The sequence below is a fragment of the Nycticebus coucang genome, chromosome 10 (genome assembly GCF_027406575.1).
Source record: "Nycticebus coucang isolate mNycCou1 chromosome 10, mNycCou1.pri, whole genome shotgun sequence".
NCBI classification, from domain to species: domain Eukaryota; kingdom Metazoa; phylum Chordata; class Mammalia; order Primates; family Lorisidae; genus Nycticebus; species Nycticebus coucang.
Genome location: NC_069789.1, coordinates 92,003,451 through 92,016,247, shown reverse-complemented (window position 1 = coordinate 92,016,247; position 12,797 = coordinate 92,003,451). Strand labels below are relative to the sequence as shown.

Sequence of the window (12,797 nt, the reverse complement as noted above, 5' to 3'; positions counted from 1 at the left end):
GCGCAGGGGAACTCCCTTTCCAAGCAGTTTATCACTCTTTGTCCCAGATTTTACATTCTGTTCTGTGCTTTATCCATTTATCCTTCTCATTAGTGGTCTGAATGTTTGCTTGCTATAAAAAATAGGAACCAATATAGGCAGACAGAGCAAACTACAGGGGTTAGAGTAAGTAAGCAGATGAGCAACACATCACCTAAGGCCTCCTACATTCAGAGATAGTTCTAGGCAAAATGAGGAAGTTGCAGTTTATCTTCGGCGTGCCCACCAACCATAAGTGTGTCACCTTTATCCTCTTGCTGATGTGATAGCTTCTCCTCCCCCTTCCCAGCTTAGATGTTTAGGATTCCCAGCTTCTACCACTCTCCCCTTAGTGAAATAGGTGGGCTTTTAAAATAGGTACCTGTTAAACTTGATCATTTAAAAAATGTGACACCAAATTTTAATGAGAAAGCTTGGTGCTGTGCTAGGAAGCATTTAATTGCAACTAAAGTCAGAGAAGTTTGTTTGTTTTAATTCCTTAAGTTAAAAGAACTGCTATGAAATTGTAGGAACCAGGCAAGTGAATTTTTGGAAGGGGAACTGCTGAGATCATTTGGGCACCCTTAAAATTCTATCAGGAATGGGAACACCTGTCTACATACTGACCACACCAGCTCCTACCCATCTTGATTTCTGTTTCAGCTGCCAATTTACAGGCCAGATTCCTGAGTGAGTTTCCAGGTGGACATACTTTGCCCAGTGTGATCACCCAAATGCCCTCCTGCCACTGTCCTCCCACTGCCTGGCTACCCGTTTCCTATCTCATTTTATTCTCATGTGCTTTGGAGCCACCTGAAAGCTAGAACTGTTACAGCCATTCTTATTTTAGAAAAGACACATGATTGTTTCTTCTATGTAAATGATCTCTATGATCTCTCTTCTAGAGATCAAGGAACAGGCTTATCTTTTAAAATGGAAGAATAATGGCAATCCCTTTTCCGTATCTGTTACCAACTGAGGCCCCTGGCTTCGTTGTTGGTGGGTTCTGCAGCAGCCACTGTGAGGTTTCGTTCAGACTTTCTCTACCCTCCTTCATCACCAGTGTCACCTGCCAGGTTACGTCAGCCCTCTGAGACGTTAACAAGCTGGCTTAACTGTAGCTCCTCCTTCCTCAGAAGCATCCTGCGTCTAATCTCGTGAAGATCTAAGGGCAGGAATCGCCATGACCCAGTGAGATTTAATTCAGAATTTAGATCAAAGTTAGAGGAAAATACCATGAAACTCATGGGAGTTTTTTACTTCTGAGGATGTGAGTGTCCAAGGCCTTTTGGGCTTCTTTTCATAGTACCAGCTCTTCTTTTCATCAAAGACCATAAAAAGTAAGACAAACTCTCTCATGTCCACTGGCATGTTGCTCTCCTTATCAAGCGTTCCTTTTCGGCAGATCAGCAGGGGCCCTATCAAGCCCGAGTGGATATCCTTTTCCTGGAAGGCAGTAAGAGCAAGTTGCATGTATTCTCGCGTCTCAGAACGATCCTTGCTCTCTGACAATCACCGATTATACAGAAAAGGAAACTTTCTAGCGGCTCTGACTTTGGAGATTGTAAGGAACAGCTTACTAAACCTGGATATTTATCCTTCATTTCTGCTGTATTCACATTCCCTTCCTCTGACTAACATATTATCCCAATAATGATGAGAATAACATTGATAATATAAATGGATACTACTTTTTCAGCATCTACTATATTAAATACTTTGCCTGCAGTATTTCATTTAATCCTGACATCTATTTATATGACAAATATAAATTCCTTCACTGAACGAATATTTACCAAGGGCTTACTACGTGTTATGGACTATTACCTCATTTTTAACTTTGGAAACCAAGGCTGAGATAAGTCGAGTGATTTTTTTCTAGGGTCACACACTACATGACCGGGTAGAACTTTAGATCTAAGTTTGTGTCTTCTCTACCATGCCTTGAATGAAGGAGTTTTTCTTTTTTAAATTGACATATAAAATTGTATGTATTTCACTGTATGTATTCACAGCATCTCGTTTTGAAGGATATATACATTGTGGAATGATCGATGAGTCTTGACTTTGCAATTCTTTCATAAAGAAAGAAAATGGCAACTCAATGTCTTCTTCTGAAAATGTAGGCACTCTAACCTGGCCAATCATTTAAGGGATCCTCCCTCTTCTCCACTGAATAAATGTCTCTCTCTCTCTCTTTCTCTCTCTCTCTCTCAGTCATCTGAAGAACTTCATGGAGATTCCTTGATTATGGTAACTTCAGACTGTTGACCACAGCCCTCATACATTCCTCATGAAAAGCAAGACTGATATTTAACAGAAAATAACCCAACCCTTCCATTTGGTGGACTTGGGTTATGAGGTTAGGGGAATAATGAAAACTGTCTAGGGAAGCACCCACCGGGTTCACAGCTGAGTAGTAGGCCCAAGCCCGGCAGGCAGAGCCAGGGCTTTCTGGCCCCGATCGCCCCGTGGCGTGCCAGACATATGTGTAACTGCTGTTGGGTGGAACAGCATTATCTTCCTTGAACCATTCAGGAGAGTCATCTTCATACGTCTTTCCCTCTGATGATTTTTCATAGGAAAGTCCATGGGCATGAAGAGAATATGGTCTGGATGCTAAATTTTTAAAACGAACCTAGAAAAAGGAATGACCCACACATGTATTCGACCTTAACAAAAATCTAAACCCCAACATGTCAGCATTTATAGGCCAAAGTCGATGGCTGTGATACAGAGCTAAAATATACAGAGTGCTGACAATTGCAAAGTAACTTGTGTACACCATTTTAATTTTCACAATCATCCTGCGAGATTGGGCCCAAGTAGTTTACTCCAGAAACACCACACCATGTTTGTTTCTAGGGTCAAGGCTGCCAATGAAATGATTGTGATCAGTGCTGGAGATTTGAAGACGAAAGAGGTGTGGTGGTTGCTCAAAAGGCTTTCAAGTGACCAGTGAAGAGATACATACACAGGTAGCTCCAGAGACATCTGGAGACGACAGGTGCTGTGCGGAGTATGCGTGGGCTGTAACGCACTGGAGGGGCAGTTTCCTAGAATGTTTAGGAGAGGTTGGAAGAAGTTCCCTGGCAGGAAATGGAATTGGTCCTTATGGAATGAACAGGAGCTCAGCAGAGGGAGAAAGAGGAGAAAGACTTTTCAGGTTCCCAGAATGGCAAAAAAAAAAAAAAATACCTGTAAAGAGGGTAGTAAAGGAAGAATTTGGGGGATAGCAATGTTCTGGGTGTGGCTGGGCTGTGGAACCTGGTGAGAAATGAGGCTGGAAAAGGACCAGGTTGGGACCAGAAGGCAGAGGACCTTAAATGTTAGAAAAGATGGAGGAAATAAACTGTTATAAAAGCCAGCTATAGTCTCCTTGCCCAGGAGAGCCAGGTCCTGGAAGTTCCCCCTTATCCTTCTCCTCTCTAACTCTGAGTGTTTGCAGACTCCCTAATCATAAAAGATTATTGCCTCTAGTATCTCCACACAACATTTAGAATAATTAAGATTCTGTGTTATGGGTGGCGCCTGTGGCTCAAGGAGTAGGGCGCCAGTCCCATATGCCGGAGGTGGTGGGTTCAAACCCAGCCCCAGCCAAAAACCACAAAAAAAAAAAAAAAAAAAAGATTCTATGTTATTTTATTTATTTATTTTTTTGAGACAGAGTCTCACTTTGTCACCCTTGGTACAGTGCTCTGGCATCACAGCTCACAGCAACCTCCACTCCTGGGCTTAAGCAATTCTCTTACCTTAGCCTCCCAAGTAGCTGGGACTACAGGTACCCACCACAACACCCGGCTAGTTTTTTTTTTTTTGCAGTTTTTGGTCAGGGCCGGGTTTGAACCCACCACCTCCAGCATTATGGGGCTGGCACCCTATTCCTTTGAACCATAGGCGCCACCCCACCCGGCTAGTTTTTCTATGCAGCTGTCATTGTTGTTTAGCAGGTCCGGGCTGGTTTTGAGCCTACCTGCCTCAATGTATGTGGCCAGTGCCCTAATCACTGAGCTACAGGCACCGAGCCAGAATAATTAAGATTCTTATACACCTATACTCCTATTTCCTTTTTAAAAAGAACAAATGGTCACTGAAAATTTGGCTGAATGCTTAAATATTACGTTTTTAATTCTAACTAATCTAATTTAACTTTAGATTCAGGGTCTTTTCCTGTCTTTGTAAGTGAGAAGTTAGAAAGGATGGGGGGGAGATGGGGGAAATAAACTTTGTTATAAAACCAGCTACAGGCCAGGTGCGGTGGCTGATGCCTATAATCCTAGCATTCTGGGAGGCTGACGTGGGAGGATTTCTTAGGCTCAGGACTTCAAAACCAGCTTGATCAAGAGCAAGACCCCATCTGTACTAAAAATAGAAAATTTAGCTGGGTGTTGTGATGGATGCCTGTAGTCCCAGCTACTAGAAAGCTGAGGCAGGAGGATTACTGGAGCCCAAGAGTTTGAGGTTGCTATGAGCTAGGTTGACTTCATTGCATTCTAGCCTGGACAAGAGAGAGACTCTATCTATTTAAAAAAAAAAAAAAAAAAAAAAGCCAGCTATTAGTTATAGGCCTGATAGACTTGAAAGATATGACCAGGACAGGGAGAATACTTAGGAAACTTGCTCACTTTTGGAGCGCATGGCCACATTTTTGTTTCACATCCTTATTTTTTAACTTCACTTTCTTTTAAAAAAAATCCTGGATATTTCTAAACTGCTTTTACTACCTTCACCACTACTGTCACCACCAGGGCTGCTATGGAACCCAATTGAACAGCCTGAACGTATTGATTTTGTGCTAACATTACACAGGAATGTTAGCTTTAGAGAGAAATCGCAGTGTGGTTTTCTCAAGATTATACTGTTTGCAGCATTTAAAAAAGATTGAGACCATTTCTTTTTTTTTGTCTTGAAGATTGTCAAATTTCTTGGCAAGGAGTCTCTGAAAAAATGTAATTTGTCAATGCTGGAAAATAAATAAATTACCCATAGCTCTCTTGCCACCTTCCTCTTTTCAACTTCCTAGTGCTTGTGAAAATTCCTCTGATCGTCACAGTGTTCTAAAGATGACTTACTTGGATAACATCATCCACTTCGGCTCTTATAACAGGACCAAGAATGCCAAGATGCTCTTCATACTCCCCCCGAGGATCACGTTTGGTAAAAGTGCTATCAAGATACCTTCGAAAAACCACTTTCTTATATATGGTGCTCTCTGGAATATCGTCAGTGTCTTCGTGATCCATCTCACTGAAATGATAACAATAGTATTTGTTTAAAAGAAGAAATTATAGGCTGTTCAAAGAATTTAGAAAGTTGTCTGTTTCTAAATGTAGTTATCTAGAGAAGGTCTTTAATAAATACTTAATGGACAAATAGATGAATATACAAGAGAAAAGAAACCCCAGGCTAGTAAATCTTTTAACTCTCAGCTCAAATATCATTTCTTACATATGTTTTCCTATGCTCTTTTACATCAAGTCTCTCTATATCATTTCTTGTATTTCTATAGTAGTAGTATATATAGTAAATTCCTATGGTATTCCTATAGTACATACAATAAATTATATGCAGGGTGTCAAGGTCACCATACATACACAAGGAAAATTGGAAATCATGGCTAAATGTAACTTTATTTATAAAATATTCATTACAAAATTTTGTAAAATATTTCTCTATTTGTTATACAAATATGAAAAACATGAGTTTGTTAACTTTCCTATGTATGGCCACCTTTGAAACATCCCATGTACTTTATTTGTGAGGTTATTAATATCTGACTCTATCACTAGGGTTTAAGTCCTGTGAGGCCAGCTATTGTGCCTAGTTTGTTTATAATTTTCTCAGTGCTTAGCATGTTACTTGGAGCATAAGAAAGTTTTTGTCCAATACATACTTGAATGAAAAAATATAACCATATATTAACATAGCAAATTTTAATATCAATGGCAGACAAAGCCATGCATTGCCATGCTAGAGCTTGGGCATATCAGGAGATGAAGGTCAGATGAATTAGAAGGTCACACCTGTGAAGGTCACTGGATGGTGATGGATGAATGTTTTGTACCTGAAAGTACCCATTCTCTTCACATTTGCTTTTGCTCATGTATATTATCCCCAAGCTTCTTGACATTGGTCTGGGCAAAGATTTTTTTGTGTGTTTTTTTTTTTGGCTATAACTCCAAAAGCAAAAGTATACAAATGGGATTTAATCAAGCTAAAAAGTCTGTGCACAACAAATGAAGTGATTAACAGAGTAAAGAAAAGACAGGATGACCTGGCTTATTGTACCCTCAATGAATCCCCAATAATAAAAAATATATATATATTCTGCAAAAAAAAAGAAAAGACAGGATGTGAGAAAATATTATGAAACCATATTTGATAAGGAATTAATATCCACAATATAAAGAACTCAACTCCATAGCAAAAAAACAAAAAACAAAAATAAAACAAACAAAAACCAACAAGTAACCAAATTGAAAAATGGGGGAAGGACCTGTCTCAAAGAAATAGCCAAAAAGTATAAGAAAAACACTCAACATTACTAATAATGAGAGAAATGCAAATTAAAATCACAGTGAGATCACCTCACACCTGTTAGAATGGCTATTAGAAAAAAGACAAGAGACTAGCAGTGAAGGATGTAAAGAAAAGAGAAACTTTGTACACTGTTATTGGAATGTAAGTTAGTACAGCCATCAGGAAAAAGAGTATGGAAGTTTCCTAAAGCATTAAAATAGAACTACTGCATGAGGCAGCAATTCCACTCTTGGGTGGATATCCAAAGGAAATGAGATCAGTATGTTGAAGAGAGATCTGCACTCTCATGTTTGTTGCAGCATTATTCATGATAGCATAACTCATGATGCAATCCACCTAAGTATCAACAAATGAATAGATAAAGAAAATGTGGTATATAGATACAATGAAATACTATTTGGCTTTGAAAAAAGAAGAAATGTTATTTGGATAGACCTGGCAGATGTTATTTCTCTTTTTTTGTTTGAGACAGAGTCTCACTCTGTTGCCCAGGCTAGAGTGCTGTGAAGTCAGCCTAGTTCATAACAATCTCAAATTCCTGGGCTCAAGTGATCCTCCTGCCTCAGCCCCCCAAGTAGGTGAGAGTACAGGCTCCTGCCACAATACTCCGCTAATCTTTCTATTTTTAATAGAAATGGAGACTTGCTCTTGCTTAGGATAGTCTAGAACTCCTGAGGTCAAGGGCCCTCCTGCCTGGGCCTCCCAGAGTACTAGAATTATAGGCATGAGCTGGACTATGCTATGTTAAATGAAACAAGGCAGACACATTATAATAAAGACAAGTGCCACATTATCTCACTTATATATGAAATCTAGACACACTGGACTCAGAAACAGAAAGTAGAACAGTGGCCAACAGTGCAGGGGAAGGAGATGTATTGGGTAACATGGTGACTAGAGGTAATAACAATGTATTGTATTCTTGAAAATTGTTAAGAGTAGATTTTAAGTGTTTTCACTACAAAAAAATAAGTATGTGAGGTAATGTGTGTTAATTAACTTCATTTAATCATTTCACAATCTATACATATGTTAAAATATCATGTATACCATAGCAATATACAAAACAACAAAAAACTATGGTACCACCATACTGTGGAATACTGCTCAACGATAAAATGAATGGACTATTGATAACATGCAATAACCTGGATGAATCTCCAGACAATCATGCAGAGTGAAAAAAATGCCAATCCCCAAAGGTTTCATGTTGCATTATTCCATTTATGTAATATTTTTAAAATGACAAAATTACAGAAATGGAAATGACATGAATGGCTGCCAGGGATAAGGAAGTGGCATGGGGCAGGGAGGTAGATGTGACTATCACAGGCAACAAGAGGGATGTCTGTGGTCATAGAAATGTCCGTATCTTGACAGTATCAGTGTTAGGGTACTGGTTGTGATGTAGTATTATGGAATCCAAGATGTTACCTCTCAGAGAAGCTGGGTAAAAGTTAGGAGAATCTCTCTGTATTATTTCTGTCAACTATATGTGAATCTGTAATTACCTCAAAGGGAAAAAAAACAATTAAGAATATAAAAAGCAAAGCATATAATTCCCCTTGTAGCTCATTTTCAGCTCAGTCTGGGGCCAGAGCATGTCAAAGTCTCCCACAGACTTCAAATTTCCCAATTTTATGGAAACAAACCAAATACTCATCCAGCAAACACATAATATTTGTTATATACTATGAGCCATCAACAGAGAATCTTGTTCTTTCTACAAGTCTTTCTCCTAGTCTTTCTGCCCTACTAATCCCATCCTCTGAGCATGGCATACAATCCCACAGAGCACATGGGGAAGGGCAAAGCAACTTCGACTGCCATAATAGTGGGTTGAAGAAACTGGGTTCCATCTTTTCACTCTGCACAGGCTCTAAATCCTATCCCTTCTGGGCCTTGCTTAGAAATCTGCAGATAACTAGTGTTTCTCATATAGTGGTGGATGTTATCCTATAATAGGAAGTCATGAGAGAAAGTGTTGTTTTGTTTTGTTTTTTAAGACAGTCTTACTCTGTAACCCTGGGTAGACTGCCATGGCATTGTAGCTCTTAGCAATCTCAGACTCCTGGGCTCAAGCAATCCCAAGTAGTTGGGACTACAGGCCCCTGCCACAGTGCTGGCTAGATTTTCTATTTTCAGTAAAGATGGGATTTCACTCTTTGCTCAGGCTAGTCTTGAACTCTGAGCTCAAGCAATCCACCCGTCTCAGCCTCCCAAAGTGTTAGGATTACAGGCATGAGCCACCATGCCTGGCAAGAGAAAGGTTTTAAACAGAGTTCTAATGTAGAAATGTCAATCATCAGCTTAATGGACTAATTTGCATAATTCACACCACACATTGTGTTTATCTCCTCTAATTACACCTTGGTTTTAATTCATTAGCATAACAGCTTTTGTAAAAGCTGTGGGTTATGTCTAGGCAGTTGCTGCGCATTCACTGTGCTAGATCCCTGAGAACCTGTAGTTAACTAAGCCTTGCTCCTTTCCTCCTCTCTCTTCTCTCTGTATCTTCATCCCAGAATAAAGAACCCAGCCTAATATGACTCTTTTTTTAAATTTCAAAATATGTAGGTGGTACAAATGTTTTTGTTACATAGATAGCTTTCATAATGCTTTAGTCTGGACTATAAGTGGGCCCAGCACCTGAATAATGTTCATTGAACCTGTTAGGTAGGTTCTTACCCTCCCCAACATGACTTTCTACCCCTAAGCAAAATTGAATTGAAAGTGATCTTTAAAATATTATATGTATCCCTTAGAAATTCTGATGTAAACAGCAAATTCAAAGCAGATGTCTATGTCACCAGTTGGGATTTGATGCCAACTTTAATTATATCATAGTGATTAGCATATAGCTATGGATAGGTTGAGTTCTGCATGAAGGCAAGAAGAACTCAACCTATATGGGTAGGAACACATATAGAAGAGGAAGAGGACATAGGAGGAGGATTATTCAACTACAGAATAGCCTAGACTTCTCAGAGCAACTGCTCTTATGTTGTGTGGGTATCATCTAAAGTAAAGGATCTAATCTTTTAATTGACAAAAAAAAAAAAAAATGGAGTACAGGCTAAGTTGCACACAGGAGAGCCAAATATACTTAGCCTAATTTTCCCAGAATTATCTCCCTAGATTATTGCAGCTACTTTCTGCAGCAGTAGTAGAAATATGAGACAATAAAAGGAGAAAACTAGCCAAACCTTTGTGCGAATTTTGAATAATCCCAGTATACTTCTTCTGCAGCAATAAAATAATTTTTTCTGTTCCCATTGTTGCTGCGGAGGTACCAGGCTGCAATGTTGTCTGGATTTCTGGAGGAGTTGATATCTGTCCTAGTATCAGTTTGGTAGGGATCATTGTAGGCCACGTAATCAATTTCAACATAGTCTTCTTCACTGCTCTGGTCCTCCTGCCTTGGAATAATCTCAACGTAATCTCCATCATCTCTACCGAGGCCTACTACGACCAGTGGATTAAATTCCTTTGATATAAAAGTGTCATTGAGTATAGGAGATGACATCTGATCAAGGTCTAGATAAGGAAAAGTCTCATTAAATTCTGGAAGAGGCAATGACCCAGACTCAGAAGGGTGGAATGTGTGATCAAGGTCTGGAGGAGGCAGCGTCTGCCTGAGATCAGAAGGAAAGGTTGTCTGACTGATATCATCAGAGAGAGTCACCTGGTCGAGGTCTAGGGGAAGAGACATCTGACTGAAATGTGGGGAAATGTTTGTCTGGGTAGGGTCTGGAGACAGGGTCATTTGGCTGACATCTGAGGAGGGGGTTGTCTGACTGAGATCTGGAGAAAGTGTTATGTGGCTGAGGTCTGGAGAAAAGGGCATTTGACTGAAGGCTGGGGAAGAGCTTGTCTGAGTGAGTTCTGGAGATAGTGTCATCTGACCAGGGTCTGTTGAGGAGGTCATCTGACCCAGGTCTAGGGAGAGGGATGATTGGCTGTGGTCTAGAGAGATGGTGCCCAGGTCTGGGGAGTGGGTCGATTGGCTGAGCTCTGGAGAGATGGTGCCCATGTGTGGGGAGAGGGTCAGTTGGCTGAAGTCTGGAGAGACAGTTGTCTGCCAGATGTCATGTTCCAGGTAAGAGGACATTTGACCAGTTTCATCGGGGAGGGCCTGGTGACTTAGGGCATTGTCAAGCATCCCACTGAGTTCTGCAGGAGAGGACCTGTGGCTGGGGTCTGCTGTAGGATGCATTTCATCAGGGTCTTGAACACGGAATGTTTGATCGTGTTCCTCTGGGGGCTCTGTCTGATAAAAGTCTGAAAGGGAGTTTGTCTGACTAGTGTCGTTTGGGGAATTCTGATTATGGTCAGGAAGTGAGGATGTCACGTTGAGGGTTATAGAGGGCAATGTCTGACTGGGGTCTGTGGAAAGGGATGTTTCATTGGACTTATGGAGTAACAATGAATGATTCAATGTTCGGTCTGAAATTGTGGCGTAGGTCTCACCTCTTGGAGGGTGAAAGCCCCTAGGAGATAGAACATGGGATCCACGCTTCTCTTCCTTTTTCTTTTTTCGAGTCCTAATCAAAAATGAGCTTTTCTTTATTCCACTATTTCCTCCATCTTGTCTTGCATGTAGATATTTATGTCTAACTCTAAAGAACTGTGGGTGGCCACTCTGATTTCCAGGTTTGTTTATAAAGGGGGTGCTTTCTGAAACCCAAGAACTTGAGGCATTCTGGGTGCTGGTTGGCTGCTTATTAACAGCCATGTCTTCATTGGTATCTTGGATTATTTCATAGCTACCTTTCTCAGAAACCAAATGCCATTTACCATTCAAAATCTTAGATGGATTATTTTCTTTTAAGAGTAACAGGTCACTAGGAGGGTCCTTCCAGGGCCCCCTCCTGGAAGGAGAACCACTGTCTTGGCTGACATGTCTCCCAGTTTTATGTGCTGATAATTTCATCTGAGAGAACTTCTGCCTTGCTGCTTGCTCTCTTTCTGCCTTGGGTCCCTTATGTTTAGCATGTTCTTGATGTCTGAATCCTCTTGTCCCAAGTGGAAGTAATCTTACTCCTGTGACATCAGAAGATTTTAGAGGATCTTCACTAGGGTCTTCAGAATAAGGCCTGGAATGTTCTGCTGTGAAATGATCTAAGCCAAAAACATGTCCCTCTAGGGACCCAGTTGTGGTGGCTCCTGGGTAAGGAAGAGTTTTCTGAGGTCCTGAGAGGTTATTATCAATTAAACTACTAATATTACTTGAGGAAGAAGAATTTGAACCAATAGCTGTATCTGTGCTTGGGGAAATGGGTTCAGAGTTGTTCTCCAGAGCTAGGGCAGTAAGATTGAACTGGTCTTCCTCCTGACTCAATGATGAGTTTCTGAATGACCTAATTCCTAATTCTGAAGCCAACAAATATTGGTAATAATCATCAGTATTACTCTCTTCTTCTGCATAATCTGGAAAATCATGCATTTTCCGTGTGTCCATGGGTGTAGAGGATGGAGGTTCATAAATCTCATATGAGTCTTCATCATCATCTAGGATACATTTAACATCCCGGAATTTCAGCCTGAGGTTCTTGCTTCTTGGACTAGAATTCATGGTAGTTAACATCCACGTTCCTACAGAAGAGAGACAGAAATCAAACTGAAAGTCTGGAGAAAAATATAAAAACTTAAGGATACACTGTAAAAGAGTAACAGCTGTTCAAATGCCAGACGTAATTTATGGTAAACTTTAATCAAAGATACAAGTGTGGTTTATGGACCATGGCTAGTCTGAACTATTTATTACTGGTCCATAGTGACATAAGGAGAGAAACCAAGAATAAAGTGTTGAAACTTTTTTAAAAAAGAAATTTGACATCACCGTGATACCTAAACAGATGATAAATGTACTTACCTGGTTTAACAGGATATATACCAAAAGAATTGATTAGTGGAGATTTGGGAGGGGGGAAAAGGTCCTTCCACACCAATAGTTTGAGAGTCACTGTTTTAGAATGTATTAAGAAAGTGGTGAAGCGAGAATAAAATGGAATTTGAATATCATATACATCTTATTAAATAGTGCATCTTGTTTAAGAATTGGACTTGAGGGGGAGGGGAGGATGATGAGGTTCCACTACCAGTAAGAGACATTTAGATATTTCTAAGGAATAAAGAATTTGGCTGGGCCCAGGGCAATTCTGAATCTCTTTGAGATGGTCTGAGTTGCTGGCACACAGGGGATTTTTTGGTAAGTCTCTAGTAGTTACCCCTTGTTA

General features: G+C 40.2%; 1 protein-coding gene across 2 annotated transcripts in view; it reads right to left on the bottom strand.

Moving 5' to 3' along the window:
* The window catches only part of F5 (coagulation factor V), a 77,465-nt gene that overhangs the window by 16,087 nt on the left and 48,581 nt on the right, over positions 1–12,797 (bottom strand). The window contains exons 13-17 of one of the 2 annotated variants that reach the window (XM_053606313.1): positions 11,029–12,153; positions 9,765–10,095; positions 5,091–5,265; positions 2,420–2,656; positions 1,254–1,464 (exon numbers count right to left, since the gene is read on the bottom strand). In XM_053606313.1, the coding sequence (XP_053462288.1) occupies positions 1,254–1,464; positions 2,420–2,656; positions 5,091–5,265; positions 9,765–10,095; positions 11,029–12,153 (2,079 nt within the window). Of the gene's footprint in view, positions 1–1,253; positions 1,465–2,419; positions 2,657–5,090; positions 5,266–9,764; positions 12,154–12,797 lie in introns of both variants that reach the window. The other variant, XM_053606312.1, reaches the window with a different exon arrangement.